Consider the following 17,651-nt stretch of genomic DNA (forward strand, 5'->3'; position numbering starts at 1 on the left):
TCGGACTACCTGCCCTTTTTGGAGTCCTTGGGACGGGTGCTGGAAAGCCGAAAGGGGACTCCATTGTCCTATTGGGAGACTTCAACGCTCACGTGGGCAATGACAGCGTGACCTGGAGGGGTGTGGTGGGGAGGAACGGCCTGCCCGATCTGAACCCGAGTGGTGTTCAGTTATTGGACGTCTGTGCTAGTCACAGTTTGGCCATAACTAACACCATGTTCAAACATAAGGATGTCCACAGGTGCACATGGCACCAGGACACCCTAGGTCGCCAGTCTATGATCGACTTTGTAGTCGTATCATCAGACCTGCGGCCCTATGTTTTGGACACTCGGGTGAAGAGAGGAGAAGAGTTGTCAACTGACCACCACCTGGTGGTGAGTTGGATCAGATGGCGGGGGAAGACGCCGTGCAGACCTGGCAGGCCCAAACGGGTTGTGAGGGTCTGCTGGGAAAGCCTGGCGGAAGAACCCGTCAAGATGATTTTCAACTCACGCCTCTGGCAGAGTTTCGATCGCGTCCCGAGAGCGGTGGGGGACATTGAGCCCGAATGGGTCTTGTTCTGCTCTGCTGTTGTTGAGGCGGCTGTTGCGAGCTGCGGCTGCAGGGTAGCTGGGGCCAGTCGTGGTGGTAACCCCCGTACCCGCTGGTGGACACCAGGGGTGGGGGAAGTCGTCAGGCTGAAGAAGGAGGCCTACAGGGCGTGGTTGGCCTGTGGGTCTGCGGAATCAGCTGACTGGTACTGGCGGGCCAAGCGGAGCGCAGCCGCGGCAGTTGCTGAGGCAAAAACTCGGGCATGGGAGGAGTTTGGTGAGACTATGGAGGAAGACTATCGATCGGCTCCAAAAAGGTTCTGGCAAACCGTCCGGCGCCTCATGGGGGGAAGGCAGCAACTCGCTCACACTGTTTACAGTGGGGGCGGGGAGCTGCTGACGTCAACTGAGGATATAGTCGGGCGGTGGAAGGAATACTTTGAGGAGCTCCTCAATCCCACCAACACGTATTCCGTGGAGGAAACAGAGTCAAGAGACCTGGGGATGGATGATCTAATCTCCGGGGCAGAAGTCGCCGAGGTAGTGAAACAACTGCGCGGTGGCAGAGCCCCGGGGGTTGATGAGATCCGCCCTGGGTATCTCAAGGCTCTGGATGTTGTAGGACTGTCTTGGTTGACACGCCTCTGCAACATTGCGTGGACATCGGGGGCAGTGCCTCTGGAGTGGCAAACCGGGGTGGTGGTCCCCATCTTTAAGAAGGGTGACCAGAGGGTGTGTTCCAACTATCAGGGAATTACACTCCTCAGCCTCCCCAGTAAGGTCTATGCCAGGGTACTGGAAAAGAGGGTCCGGTCGGTAGTTGAACCTCAGATCGAGGAGGAGCAATGTGGTTTTCGTCCTGGACGTAGAACTGTGGACCAGCTCTTTACCCTCGCTAGGGGTGCTGGAGGGGGCATGGGAGTTTGCCAATCCAGTCCACATGTGTTTTGTGGATTTGGAGAAAGCTTACGACCGTGTCCCCAGGGGCTCCCTGTGGGGGGGTGCTCTGGGAGTATGGGGTGGATGGCCTGGCCATCAAGTCCCTGTACCAAGGTTCTGGTTCGCGTAGCAGTAAGTCGGACCTGTTCCCGGTGAGGGTTGGACTCCGTCAGGGCTGCCCTTTGTCACCGGTTCTGTTCATAACTTTTATGGACAGAATTTCTAGGCGCAGCCGGGTGGTGGAGGGGTTTGGGTTCGGTGGCGGGAGGATCTCGTCTCTGCTTTTTGCAGATGATGTGGTCCTCTTAGCTTCATCGAGCACCGACCTTCAGCTCTTGCTGGGGCGGTTCGCAGCCGAGTGTGGAGCGGCTGGGATGAAGATCAGCACCTCCAAGTCTGAAGCCATTGTTCTCAGCCGGAAACGGGTGGATTGCCCGCTCCAGGTCGGGGGGGAGGTCCTGCCTCAGGTGGAGGAGTTTAAGTATCTCGGGATCCTGTTCACGAGTGAGGGTAGGATGGAACGGGAGATCGACAGGCGGATTGGGGCGGTGTCAGCAGTGATGCGGGCGCTGAATCGGTCCTTTGTGGGGAAGAGGGAGCTAAGCCGGAAGGCGAAGCTCTCAATTTTCCAGTCGATCTACGTTCCAACCCTCACCTATGGTCAAGAGCTTTGGGTAATGACCGAAAGAACGAGGTTGCGAATACAAGCGGCCGAAATGAGTTTCCTCCGCAGGGTGGCTCAGCCTTAGAGATAGGGTGAGGAGCTCGGTCATCCGGGAGGGACTCGGAGTATAACCGCTGCTACTCCATGTCGAGAGGGGCCAGTTGAGGTGGTTCGGGCATCTGGTGAGGATGCCTCCCGGACGCCTCCCTGGGGAGGTGTTCCGGGCATGTCCCACTGGGAGGAGGCCTAGGGGCCGACCAAGGACACGCTGGAGGGATTATATCTCTCGGCTGGCCTTGGAACGCCTCGGGATTCTCCCGGAAGAGCTGGTGGAAGTGGCTCGGGAGAGGGCTGTCTGGACCTCTTTGCTGAGGCTGCTGCCCCCGCGACCTGGATCTGGATGAGTGGGAGACGACGAGTACGAGTACGAGTACGAGTAAACTCTCATTCTAAAATTAACATGTTCTGTTCACTTCACGTTTAATACAAAAACATCCGATCTCGCAGTTCAAAATCCACTAGCAATGACTGTGTGTGTTTGTGAACATTTATAGCATCAGTGTATTTATGACTTGTCAAATACCTAAATTAACAACATATCCTGATTAGAAAACTTAATCCAGTCTTAGTTATGTTTTCTCTTTCTGTTTACAGCTCAGTTGTATACAAGTGTCATTTCTAGGAGGCAGGATTGAATATACTGTCAACATGTTGAACTCTGTAGATGTTCAGGTGAAATCACTTGAAAAAGATTGAAATGTTTGAGTCAAAATAGGGGATGCACTGGTGAGAGGACATACAGTATGTATGTGGATATACAGTATGACATCATCTTGCTGCACCGTTGTGTAAATTTACAGGATGCAGAAAGAGCAACAAAAAAGAAGTGCTTGTGAAAGTGGTGGGTGGGGGTCTGTGTTGCCAGCACCTGATCAGGTGAGAGAAAGTTTTTCATTCGCAATAACATATCTGAAAATATGGCCACAGTTATTTTCTGTACCCTACTCATTGATCTAGTATATGCTTCGAACAACATATCGCTGCTCTTAAAGCACAACTTGGTTTTTTTAGACGTAGCAAAGGAGGCGTCAGCAGAATTTAATACCGAGAACATATATCTCTGCCTTATGGTCCTCAGACCACAGTCCACTGTAGAAAACCACTGATATACATCATCATCGGCAGCCAGAGAGACAAGCACCCACAGACCCTTTTGACAATGAGGATGTGAGGCCAATCATAAAGTGTTTAAAATACAGCATGTGGACAGAGGCACACTTTAAAGTTACTCCAGTCATTTCACTCTTGTTGGGAGCCCTAGTAGGCATCAGATGTGCAGCCAGCACTTTTCACAAGTTTAAAAGCAGGTTTAAGAAAACATACTCAGCTGCTGCCTGTCTGCTATGCTGCTTCCAGCTCCTTTGAGTATAGATATACTGTGACCCCAGTTTCTCTGTCCTCATAAGTCCTGATGTAACCCACAAGCTGTAGTGTGTGTGTGGGAAAAAAAAATGTTCATTCACACCAATGTTTACCACAACTCCTAAAATACATGGAAAGTCACAGTTACTATACTTGTTGGGGTTTTGGTTTGTGGTTGACATGTTTAATCTGTCATCACACATGAACTGAGAGACATAACATGAAAAGAGACATATTAATAGTACAGATGCTCAATGGCATGAGGTTTTTACTGAGTACTTTAATTTTAAGAGCTTCAATTGTGTGACTTTGCTTCCATGTCACTGCTTTTTAACTATCAAATGGGCTTGTCATAATTGCCTGTGATTTAGATACAACACAAGCTCTGTAGGTTGTCACTGCATTTGGTTGGCAGGGCAGTATCAGTGGAAGATTCCTGGAGCTTTCAGAGTTCAGCACATTTCAGGAAATCTGTCGACACACTGTTGGTACATCTGAATAGCTGGCAGTCTGGCTCTCTGCACTAAGTTTTATGAAATGGGATAATTTCCCCTTTCTTTTATTGATTCATTGATCTATTCTTCTCTCTTTGCCTCCCTCTTCCCCTCTTCTCATAGCAATGTAGCAGTATGAGAAATGCTCCATCCCTGTTTGACACCAATGTGATATGTTGTGTGGCTTTCAACTACTTGGCTCTCCAGGTAGTTGTCAGCTGGTCTTGCTCTTGCTAGTAGTTGCGATGCTGCACGTGTGGCCAACACTTTTGTTTTTGTTTACAGGGCATAATTGTAGCGGTATGGCATTAAATGCATCCCCCTTGCTGAGTGTGTGAACTGCTGCTGTCTGATTGGGAGTGTGTCTATGTTCCCACAGCCCTATGTTCCCACAGCCCTATGTTAAGAAATATTGGACCATAGGGTTTCCTTTTGAGAAAAATCTTAGGCCTTGTCCACATTAACCCGGCTAAATATAAAAATGCACATTCACAATGAAAACAGTCTCCATCCACACTAATCATTTTCAGAACGCTTTGCATCCACGTTCCATGGCGTCTTCACATTTATCCACCTCAGCGATCGTTTTTGTAAAGCATCGTTTTCAGTTTCGGAATTCACCGTTCTAATGTGGACGGAAGGGCTAACCGGATAAATATTACCCGGATTAGTGTGGACATGGGCTTATGGGAACATATAAGACTGTGGGAAAACAGGGCCTAATTTTCAAAACATTCTTAGAAATGTGGGAACATAGGGCTGTGGGAACACAGGGCTGACCCCGTCTGATTGGTATGTGAGCCATATAGCGACAGTTTCTGTTCTTTCTAGCCACCATTCTTAAGACTAAGTTCCCTTTACGTATGACAGGGTATACAGGTAACTGGTTCATTGGGGAGCTGTGGCGGCTACGCTAACCCACCTTCAGAAACGCTGCTGCTTTGCTTTGGATTTTCTGCCTTGTCTCGGATGGTCTGCCTTGCCTACCTCCCTTGGGCTTTTCTCCAGCTTGACATGCTCTAGTTGCTTCACGGTCTGCTCTGCTTCGTGTTGCTTACTTTGTGTTACTTGGCTGTAGCATTCGACTTCTGGTCGTGTGGCTGTGTATGGATGTGGCTTTCCGTTGTCTTGAGCCATTCTAAAGCGTGTAGATGTGAAGATGATGGGGGTAATTTACACTCGTCGTTCTGTTTTCTTTGTGTCTGACCACCCCACAAGGGTAACCTGACCCAATTATGTCATTAATTTGTTGCCTAGCTGCCTATCTTGTTTTGTTGGTTAAAACTAAATTTGAACTGGAACTTGCAATTAGTATTTTGTTGTTTTTGTTTGTTTCGTTTATTAATTTTACTAAGTTTATTGAGGTTATTTTTGAGCAAATTGCAGATCATTGTGATTTTGTAATTACTTTGTGATTCAAGTTTAGTTCGACTTGATTTTTTTCCCCTATTCTGTTTATTTTCCTGTAGTGATAAATTTGCTTTATTCAGCTTTCTGTAAGTTTAGGTATTTTGTTTTTGTAACCCCACTGACTGATTTTTCTTTCCTGTCCTTCTCAGAAGCTGAGAGGTGGTGGGATTGGTGTCTCCGATGGCGGTATCTCCTTGTGTGCTGTGTCATGCACCTCAGGCTTGATTTTCACTAGTGGGTGTGTGGGTGTTACGGGCGACTGGAGTGACTTTGTTTGGGATACAACCTACCGGTGGGCCTCAGCTCTGACTAGCCCCTCCTTCCCATTAAGTATTGGTGTGAATGTCTTTTTTTTTTTTTTTAACAAATTTTACTATTTTTGACATGTTTAATAAAACAAACAAACTAACGTGAACCATGTCTCTGGCTCCTTTTGTAAAACGAAGGAGTGCCTTCTTTAGTACTGGTAAAAATAATAATTCTCTGGGTGAAAGTCCCAGGGTGGCTTTGTTTGGCTTTCTTTTGATTTAATGTTGTATTATATCATGTAAATAATAACATCCCTCATTTATACTACTCTTACTCTTCCCCCCAATCCCATCCTTGTATCCACAGCAAGCAAACAGGATGTGCTCCCCTGGCTGGCTGTGCAAAATGTCCCTGTACAAATAAATAAGCCCTTCTCTAAACGAGCCCTTTCACTCTGTCCTGCCCACACTGTCCCTAAAATACCACTGGCCTAAATAACGCTTCATATCCAGACCAAAACCCTCCAGTCTTTACGTCACTAATGCCCATGTATCAGCACACTATACTGGGTGTATTCTAATTCACACAGTGCACCCATCCATCCTGATTTAGCCAGATAGAGCCAGATTATAGTCTGCACTGCTCTGCATGCACTGTATAGATCACCACATTTCCTGAGCCTCTGAGGTTATGTGTGTATAGCAACATCTGTATATCTGTATAACATAATTTTCTAAGGATCAGTTTCTGAAAGTTTTCATCTGTGAAAGCTTGAGTTAGATGTTTTATGTGCATAAGTAATGGTATATGTGATGTGTCACTAGAGGAACGTGTGTGTGTGTGTATGTATGTGTGTGTGCGTACGTACCTAGAGCCCATGGTTTGTCCTCTCCTGGCCCAAGGCGACATGGGTCCTTGTATTGAGTAAAAAGTGCATGCTGCTGCTCCAGTTTGTCCTCTGAAAAAACACAAGAGCACACACACAAAATAACAATATTAGGTTACACAGTCACAGTTTTAGTCTAAATATGACAAAAGTGTAACATATTACTGACATTTCTGTTGAAGATGTTACATGACCTTTTCACTGTATACTTCAATATGTCTAATTTACAGTATAAAATTTGTTTTGTTGTGTACGTGAAACACTGCCTTGTGATGCAAGACAAATTTTTACTAAAATGAAATCAAACATAACTTTCTTGCAACACACAGTAATAAGTAACTGTAAATGACCAGAAAATCATATAATGAAGAATAATCAAGGTACAGGTGAGTCATATATTTTTTCAAAAATTAACATCAATCATATTTCAATGAGGTAGAAAGAAGGATAATAGCTTATTTAGTAACTGTGGTATTAATACTGATACAGAAATTAATTGCATCTTAATAAGGGAAAAGCAATGTTACTGATGAGTCATTTCTTTCTATATTACACCTCAACTAAAGATATTATATATTATTTTATTAGCTTCCACTGTCAAGACCCTGGCACCATGCAACTACCCTTTAGCACACTTATAGAAGGCTTTACATATACTTACATTAACTATACATTACAGACATTCATTGCGTCTTGGGAAAGATGAATCCTCCATCAGGTTGGTGTGTGAACTGACTGGCATAAAATCATGTTTGGTTTAGAATATATTGGTTTAGCCCTGACAACTGCATACCTGAAGAGCAGTTGTCAAAGTTGAGGTCTCCCAGGATGACATCAAAGGCCACCAGGTCTTCAAGCACCTTCTCTCCTTCAGGTGGTTGGGATGAGGAATGACGAAACTCAGCCCCCCAGCGGAGCAACAGGTCCAGCTGCTCACATCGTACAGAAGCATCACCTGGTGGAGGGTGCATGTGCATGTGTGTATAGTAAAGAGAGAGAGGAAGCAAATGAATGCAAAGTCCTTTCCATAAGGTGACCTGAGCTTGCCTGAATGAAACTGACCTGAACTGATCTACAAAGAGAGAGAGTAAGAGAGGGCCAGTCAAAGACCTCACAACATAATTTAGTATCGCCATTGTGGGTGAATAATTGTCTTTCAGTACATTCTTTTGATTCTATGGTCTGCAACTTTACTTTTGTGGTTCACTCTCACCACTCTCAACAAGCTTGTTTCCATCAGCAGCAGATAGCATTTTTAATGAAAAAGCTATGATAAACCCAATGAACCTGCCCAGCACCAAACAGTAGACAGACGGAGTGAGCAACGGGCTGGTGAACATTGTGTTGGATTTAGCAGCTAAACAAGCTAAACCATAAACAGAGATAAAAGTAGGAGAGTGTATATTGGACTTTCACCAGGTAGCAAGACACTCCAAATGAATGCTTATCAGCGGTGTAGTCTATGTGATACACAGGTATATGCTGTATACCCATTGAGAACGCTCCAGAATTTCCATATAACCACTTAAAAATGCCCAAGGACATGTAACAACATACTTTTGTGACAGGACTTACACTGACAGATCTGACAGTAAAATGAACAAACGTGCGTTGCAGTGTCACGCCCACAGCACCATCTGATTGGTTACATGTCACGAGTAATAGCCTATCAACCCTGAAGGCTGCTGTGTACACAGACAATCTCAGACTGGAGCAGCTTCGGTTAATGAGCAGAGCTGTGACGAAGGTAAGACAGCAGACATCACTGAAGATGTAATAAACATCACAATCCTCTACACTGAATAACTTCATTTGTTTGTCCAAGACACACCATGCAAGAGGGAGACAGAAAGAAGGCAGCGCTAACTGCTAAGCTAAAGTAACTTGCACATTGGAACAGCATGTAAACAACTGCTGAGTTAGTGAAAGTCATGAAAAGGATCAGAGAGCTCTGGGTGCTGGAGCAGAACGAGTGTAAGTTTAAATGTACGGCAGGTAATTAGACACTGTGAAAGAAAAGGGAAAACTCAAGAAAACAGGAACATTAACTGTTTTCAGGCAAAGCAGCAATAAACTCTACCAGTAACAGAAACTGATTGGTGACGAGATACTACACTAACTGCAGCAGGTGAACAGCCACTAACTACTTACTACTACTTACTTACTGAAAAGACATCAGTAGAAGTAAAATTACTGTGTAAAAATGTTCTCAGATAAAAGAAGTAAGTAAAACAGTTAAATGTGTCTGAGTAAACGTGTTACATTTTTAAAAGGGGAGGGGTAAAACATGTTATATGGCGATAATAATAATATATGATAAAACTATTATTATTGAAGAGCATCTTGAGGCTACCAGGCAGATGTGTAGGTGTATATGCATTGGTATTTCAATGCATATATGCAGCTCACAGGTGAGAACAGCAGCAAAATCAACCAATTAATTCCAGTCAAGCACTTTGCAGCATGTGCATACAACTCATAATTCATTAATTAAACTTAGAATTACTGTATTGCCATGTGACAGAAGTACATACTGCAAAAACAGTAGTGTCCCTGATTTTACTGACTGTGTTTTCTTTCCATACTTAATGACATCTGTTTACTAAGTTATTGCATGAATGTATTATGTTGCTAATTTTAGTGACATAATATAAAGTCACCTTTGGTGCTATTTTGCTTTGGCAACATTTTTCTCTGTCCACTCCTACCAGTAAATCAGAGATATTGGCGTTAGAGAGAGAAGGGAAGAGGTGACTAGAGGGAGATGGTGGGTGAGAGTGTGTGAGAGAGATATAACAGCTGACTAGTGGAGAGTGTGAGAAACAAAGAGGTGTCAAGATATTGGTGGGTGAGTAGGTGGCTTTGGCTTTGATTACTCTCAGCCCGAGCTCAAGTACATGGAAATGTAATGTTTTTTTTGTTACTCAATCACTTAGAGATAAAGGCTGTGGGGGCGTGTTTGCTGTACAGTTACCTATGAATACATGAATATTGTGTGCATCTTCGTGTCTGCATGTTTGCTTGTTTCAGCTTGGCTTTCTGTGTGTGGATGATGATGTCAATTTATATATTTGTAACTCAACAAAAATCCTATTCTAATAGCGAATGCAGCCTTCTTTTGTCCAACTTTGAAGGATGGCACTTGTGCATCTTTTGCACTAAGCATTTTAAAACTTGTTAAATGGTGCATTAAGGCAGTCTTTTTGAATTCAAAGACCAGTTAGCACAGTTATAAAGCCACCATTCTCCCACTCAGTGCTAGTAACTGGGATATTGCAGTCTCTTTGGGAGCCAATATTTCCCCTTGGCTGTTAGGGTTAGGGCTTCTCCCTGATGTCTCAGTTAGTCCAGGTCCAGCTCTAGAAGAGTCCTGGTTGTTCCAGACTTCTTCATGTGAGAATGATGGAGACCACTGTTCTTCTCAGGAACCTTCAGTGCAGCAGAAATGTTTTTGAGCCTTGACACAATCCTGTCTCTGAGTTCTGCAGCAGTTCCTTCCTCCTCATGGTTTCTGCTCTGATCTGCATTGTCAACTGTGAGACCTGATATAGACAGGTGTGTGTCTTTCACATCATGTCCAATCAGCTGAGTTTACCACAGGTAGACTCCAGTCAATGTGTAGAATTGATATTTCACTTTTTAATTTTTAATAAATTTAGAGAACTTTCTAAAATTCAGTTTTCCCTTTGTCATTATGGGGTATCGATGAGGGAAAAATTATTTTTCTTTTTGCATACTGCTGTAACATAACAAAGTGTGAAAAAATAGAAGGGGTCTGAAGACTTTCTGAATGCACTTTATGATACTTTTTGATCTGAAATAGGTTGTGTATTTTTTAAAATGTAGGCACTAGCCCACATTCCAGCCCCTCCCCGCCAAAAGTTTTATGTGTGATGTATTTTTAGAAACAGCTCTGACTCTGCTATATTTAGTCCTGTGAAAAGCGTAGGAGGAACTCAGAATAGCAGGCGAAGGGGGAGACGTGTCTTCTGTAAAAAATGAGGGAGGCATCGAGCAGAGGCTTTAAATAGGGCTGTGACGCCTTAAACAGCTTGAGCCAGTCGCCATGGGAACAGCAGGAGGAGGCACGCAGGGGTTTTGATGCATCCATTTATCTAGCTATATGGACATACACACACATACACTGTGTGTGTATGTGTGTGTAGTTAGATGGTTGTAGCTATCTGGCTGCTCTAGTGAGAGACAATCACAAAGACACACACACACACTCATAAAGCAAAGATGTTCTCCACTCTTCGTACAAATAGCCTTAAAAAGTGAAAGGCAATGTCATGGAAATCAAATGAATGCATTCATGGGTGCTTGTGCATTTACCTGTGTGTATATTGGTGTTTGAGAGACAGAAAGAGAGTGACAGAGAGAGTTTGGACAAATGCAGAGTATATTACTTTACCTTCTATGGCATGGAGGTGTGTACACGTGAGATATCCCACAACCCTTTGCTCCTGATGGGTAGTGCCCACATGAACCTGCAGGGGACCAGAGACAAACATGACTTGATGTCACTCTGTCATGTTCAAACGAGCAACATCAAAGCCCATTTAACAAGTGGTTGTATGTACAGTATGTAAAACATGCCAGATAACAACACCTGTGCCTGTTAGATCATAAAAGGCAAGGTGAAACTTTGTTGATCCGTGAAGGGAAACAGAGTCATTACTACAGCAGTTTGGGTGTGTGACATTACAGCAGCATCCTGGGAGAAAGGAAATGAATGAAAAATATGTACCATATGTAAACATACAGAAGAGCATTGCATTTACCTGTGAAAAAATAAACTGAACAATAATGATGTAATGCTATTATGAATATGTCTGTAATTACATAGTATTGTGTTACCTCATAATTAAGGTGACATAAGGATCTTCTAAGAATAAAAAAAAGGTATTGGATAATTATTAGATTAGATTTTCATAATTACAAGTTGTTATTATAAAATCCTTATCTTGTAAAAATTGAGCAATTATTATATGTTTTGAATTCTGAGATCCATATCCCCTAATGACATGATCCAGGACTACTTATTAGGGCGCATGGGTTTCATGCATGGGTTTCCTCTGGGTACTCCAGCTTCCTCCTGCAGTCTCACAATCCAGGTGTGAATGTGAGTGTGAATGGTTGTTTGTTTGTCTGTTTTATATGTATGATAGTCTAGTGTCCTGTCCAGGTGCACACCAGTGTCAATTGGGATTGCTGCAACCTCAAAAGGAGGTTATAGGTATAGGTATAGGATTAATATTGCAATATTTACGTACTAATTATGTAATGGCATAATTACAATATAAGATTACTTTAATAACAAGTTTAAAAATCACAGAAGTTAAAATCATTTTCTTGTAATTCTGAGATCTCTTTAAAATGTCAAAACATATGGCTTATGTTATTATGGGACCTTTTTTGAAAAATTATTGAATTATTATTGATTATAAGACATTTCCTCCACTCTTTGCTGAATGCAGTGTGCTTCCGTCAAGTAGAGACGTATCACCAGTGAAAAAAGATTATCATAAAAAAAATCATATATAAGATCAGGATGAGAGTCCATTTATATGTACAAAGAAGGGTGTACCATATATGTACTGCAAAAACAAAACTTTGGATGTATTTTTATAACTGAAAACAAAAACTGGATTGCAAACTCTAGAAGCTGAAGACTGTTGTAGGTGTAAATGTGCAACTTACAGACACACAAGTACGCTACAAAAATATCCTGGTTAACTTAAAAAGTGTTTCCATGGTTTATAATTATGCCTCCATTTTGCGTGTCCAGCATGGGCATTTTATTTGAATTTCCTGTTGATTGAGTCTTATTTTTTTATCCCCAATTCTTCTGCTGTGGATGAAATATAAAAGAAAAAGGCTATCATTTAAAATGAATGATCACATGATCACATGATCTCTCTAAAATGGATTGCAATGAAATTTTATACAGACATTTGTAGTTCCCAGAGAATTAATCTTGCAGATTTTGGTCATCTCCTAACTTGTTCTTTGCCTTCATAAGGTTGATATTTGTTGGTTTGTAGTGAAGTATCCCAATAACTTCAGTGTTGGATGGAGTGCCATGAAAGTTATCATTTGTACACAAATTAATCTTATCCTCAGGATGAATTGTAATATTTATACTTGAATGTTTACCATGCTAACATGCTAAACTAAGACAGTGAACATTGTAAAAATGATACCTTATCAACATTTGTGTGTTAGCATTGTGAGCATGATAGCACTATGATGTTAGCATTTAGCTCAAATGCAGAAGAGTACAACCTCACAGAGCTGTTAGCATGGCTAGTTCTGACTCTTAGTTATATTGGACAACACAGGATTTAAGCCAGTAAAGAGCAGAAACTGTTATTTGAAATGTCAAGTAACCCAATTCAGATGTTCTTTGGAGTCAATCAGTGTGAGCTAAACACAGTTGACGATATTTCAACATGTCCTGATACATGTTATAAATTTTAAAATACTTCTTCCTGACCTCAATTTCTCAGTTCCTTCAGCAGCAGAGTGTGAGCAAAGCTGGTTAATCAGATACCTGCAGCACCAGTGTTGAGAAACATCACAGAAACAAGACATGGAGCGAGGCAGAGGCTGGCAGCTCTGAAGTGCTGGTGGGTGGATGCAGACTGATGAAGAAGAGGAGGAGGAGGAGGAATAAATGGTTGCAGAGAAAGAGAGATAGTGATTGTAGGGTGTTAAGCTTGAAGTGGGAAAGCGTCTGGGTGGAGCAGATCTATAACAAGGCACAATACAGCCATGAAAGGAGGTGAACAGCTCTTGACATAGCTCCATCCTCAAGGAGGGATTTTTGTAGAGTTGGCAATGAATTTACGACTTCAGTAACAATTCACACTGCATCATTTTTATATATACATACATGCTACAGGCCATTGTCGGTTGCAACACAACACACAACAGCAACTCAACATGCTGTTTATTCAATTAATGAAAGCATTCACATTTGCTGTTCTAAAAGCTTGCTGTCTGGCAAGGAATAATCCTCTAACAAACATAGTACTTCACCTTTTTTTGTATTAAACAGGAGAACAGCTGGCCTTTTTGTGTGGCGTTTGTTTATTATCCCTCTGCTTGCATGGGTGCTCCATTTTGCTCTCAGGATATTTTTCTGCATTGAGTACTTGAGTAATTGAGTATTTTTTTCTGGCTGAAACTGTTCATTTTCAGTGAAGGGACTAATGTTATTTTGCTGTACTGTAATGTTAGCAGATTGCATCACATGGCCATCTTATTTAGAAGACAAAGCAACACTCTCGTCTGCTTAAACAGATCATTGCTGTACAATGGCTAAGACAGAGCCTGTACTACAAAAAAACTAGGGGATGGGGTTTGGTGGTAGATGCAACTGGGGATGTGGGTAATGAAGTACTGACTTGCCAAGAATGAATAGTGTTAATGTTGATGATGATGTTTATTCATGAGTGAACTGATTTGTGGTACACTTTTTAAATGACGGTATCAAGTATTTTCAAGTACAAAGGTTCAAGTCCAAGTGACGTCCCAAGTCTTTGGTGTTAAAATCCAGTTGCTTGATCCATTGCTAGGTGCTTTCTTTTCTAGGGTTTTTCAGTTCCTGAAAGTGTAATTGTAAAACGAGTCACACTAAGCTGTCAAATCACTGAAAGAAAGATGACAAGCAAACAAAAAAAGAAAGTCAGCAGTTACAAATGACTTAATTTAACTTGAGTCTGAGTCTTAACTGAGTCTCCCTATAGCACTGAGGAGAGGAACAAGTGAAGTCAGGTGAAGTCAGAGCTTTAACCAACCATGCCAATTTAACTCAAACAAAGTTAAGTTAGTAATGAGTGTCTGTGAATGTTCTCATTCGTCCAGGTCATCTGGACTATCTCTCTCTCAAATTAAATCGAAGGCAACTGGACTTGTATTTGTCTGTGGAAGACGTTTCGCCTCTTATCCAAGCGGCTTCATCAGTTCATCATGTATTGGTCTCTCTAGTCCGCACTAGTCTGACAAGGAAAATGGAGAAGGACCCAGGTATTTAACCTCTTGTGGGTGGGTCCACCAAAGTACCTGTGAAAGTACTGGTTTCACCTGACCATTGTTGTGGTCTCATGTGGACGACCGTCGTTAGGGGTCAGGTGACCCTGTTGTTGTCCCCTGTGAACGACAGATCTGGTACACCCCAAAGACAAAACACCACACAATCAGAAAAGCAACCTGATATATGCGGTCAAATGCAGTGAGGATTGCAATGACCTATATATTGGGGAAACTAAACAACCTTTAAACAAACGTATGGCCCAACACAGGAGGGCAAACTCTTCAGGCCCTGTCTCAGCTGTCTACTCCCACCTAAAGGAAAAGGCACACTCCTTTGAAGACAGCAATGTCAAAATCTTGGACAGGGAGGACAGATGGTTTGAAAGGGGAGTCAAGGAAGCCATCTATGTAAAAGTGGAGAGGCCATCGCTAAACAGGGGAGGTGGTCTGCGACACCATCTATCCCCCATCTACAATGTCGCCCTTTCATCGGTACCCAGGAGGGTCAACAACATAACCTCAGACGACTCTCAACGATCGTCATCCACCAGGGGCTCACCTGACCCTAACGACTGTCGTTCACAGGGGACAACAACAGGGTCACCTGACCCCTAACGACGGTCGTCCACATGAGACCACAACAATGGTCAGGTGAAACCAGTACTTTCACAGGTACTTTGGTGGACCCACCCACAAGAGGTTAAATACCTGGGTCCTTCTCCATTTTCTTGGTCAGACTAGTGCGGACTAGAGAGACCAATACATGATGAACTGATGAAGCCGCTTGGATAAGAGGCGAAACGTCTTCCACAGACAAATACAAGTCCAGTTGCCTTCGATTTAATTTGAGAGAGAGTTAGTAATGAGTGTTATGTATGCTAAAGTTGATTCAATGATGGTCTGTTATCAGTGTAGCCAAAGGTTCCTCACTAAACACATTTCACAGACATGATTTGGAAGAGCATTTTGCCTTTTACTGATCAACTGGTGGTGCGCCGTTCCACAGTTAAACAAACACTACTGCTTTGTGTTTGAATCCATAATGTTTAAGGACTTGGTTTGATTAGCAAAAAAATACAGGCTGCTTCCTTCGCTGTCACACTGGGGATACACTGACCAAGATGGGATTAAGTCATTTAAATCACTCCGTGTTAAATCTTAAAGTTTCATTGCAACTTACTATCCACATGCTCCTATAGAGTAATGTAACAAATAAGAACCTTTCACACCTTTACTTTTGTAGGTCAGAGAAGTTGATGTGGCCTGCAGTGCAAACCAAATATAAGGAATTTCAAAACTTGAGGCATTTCCATCTTATTCATCAAGAAAATTGTGTAGACTGTAAAGAAGGAGTATATGGAAAGAAATGGAAAAGGAGGAGAGAGCAGGACAGATGGAGAACGATAAAGCCACAGAGGGAACAGATAAGGAAATGAGAGCTAGAGAAGAGGGAGAAGAAGAGACGAATGTGAGGGATGAAGACAAGAATAAAAGAGAATCGGAAAGAGGGACAATCACATGGAGCCAGATGATCCTGCTGCAGTTCCACCTGGAACTCATGGTATGTTTTTGTTCTCTGTTCATATAAATTCCAGTGAATCTGTTTATGTTATATATATGTGATTTAAAACAGAGATAGATAATATAAATATAAGATTAATTAAAGATAATTTGAAGAATGCTGTAATAAGAGACTAACCCAAAGACACTGCAGAGGCAAGAGGACCCTGCTCTCAAACTGACTTGAATTTCACCGGGCTTCTTGTAGTGTTTTTATCTGACACGCTCGAGAGACCGAAGATTGACCTCAGACAGACCTTTGAAGAATATTGCAATGAGGACAGCTTCAATGAGCTGTGGTCAGTGATAGAAACATGTCATGAGAGCAACATTACCACCATCATCTACAAACCAAAAACCAAGCACACATAAAGCAGTGTACATGAAAATTTTTGTCACATCTACATATGGAAACAAAATTCAAACACGTGTTCACAGCAAGGATATCGTCACAAAAAGCATATTCATTCCCACCATGGACTCAATGATCAGTGAGATGAACAACTTTTTGAAAGAAACAAGCCAATGGTGAAGTGAATGCCTAGAGCCTCTGAGATTGTGAAGCTCTTGGCTCCTTTTAAGGACTCTGTGCAATACTGTAATTGTTATTCCAGTGAGTAGTGCATGATTTGAATGCAGCCTTTCAACTTTCACATCACCTGCTCTCACCCACCCAAAGGTCAAAGGGTCAGCTCCAGAGGATCAACCAATGGACACCAGGCAACTGGAGAATATAGGCAAAATCTCCAGTTTGTAACAATAAGACTCTGTCCAATGATATTTGATTGTTTCTTTTATAGGACAAGTAACAACAAAAGGTCTGATTAACACTAAAGTGTGAATCCTGGCCTCTCTGTGCCATGCATGAACACACACACACACCAAGCTCCCTTCCTCTGCCCCTCTCTAGATAAGAGTCATAAACTACAACCCACATTCCAATCCTGGGTAGTGACCAGCAGAACACTCTTCACAGACACAGATCTAAGGAAGAATGTAAAACTAGAAAATTCCAGGGAAATTTTGAGTGCCACGGGGGCTACTGCCGGGATGAGTACATGATTTATTTCCAGTGTTCAAAAGTCACCCTGATCATATTCTGGTTTTGAGAAATGTCTTGATATAAAAGACTCTGATAGAAAACAATGTCACATCCCTCCATCATGTATTATGTGGGAAATATCTAATGTGTTGTTTTTTTTAATAAAACAAGAGGCAACATGTCTTCAAACTGGCATTTAAAGGGTTAAAAGCCTGAAAACTAATAAACATTTGGTAGGTTTGAGCAGAGCTGAAGTGGTTTAAGAGATGTATGCAAAAAAAAGCAGAAAAAAATATTGATATATGATGATTTTATAGCATTTTCTTTGTGTGTCCTTTTTTGGACGCGAGGAACCCCAGAGGGTACAAAATGTGTTACCAGTGTATAATAGACCTGTAACAGTAACTGACAT

General features: G+C 42.4%; 1 protein-coding gene across 1 annotated transcript in view; it reads right to left on the reverse strand.

Annotated features, from left to right (window-relative positions):
- The window catches only part of smpd3 (sphingomyelin phosphodiesterase 3), a 59,199-nt gene that overhangs the window by 6,487 nt on the left and 35,061 nt on the right, over positions 1 to 17,651 (reverse strand). Inside the window, exons 4-6 of the mRNA XM_022763007.1 lie at positions 11,012 to 11,087; positions 7,391 to 7,552; positions 6,580 to 6,669 (exon numbers count right to left, since the gene is read on the reverse strand). Coding sequence (XP_022618728.1) covers positions 6,580 to 6,669; positions 7,391 to 7,552; positions 11,012 to 11,087 — 328 coding nt within the window. The remainder of the gene's footprint in view (positions 1 to 6,579; positions 6,670 to 7,390; positions 7,553 to 11,011; positions 11,088 to 17,651) is intronic.

Source organism: Seriola dumerili, unplaced genomic scaffold (assembly GCF_002260705.1).
Source record: "Seriola dumerili isolate Sdu_G_001 unplaced genomic scaffold, Sdu_1.0 BDQW01000465.1, whole genome shotgun sequence".
Lineage (NCBI taxonomy): Eukaryota > Metazoa > Chordata > Actinopteri > Carangiformes > Carangidae > Seriola > Seriola dumerili.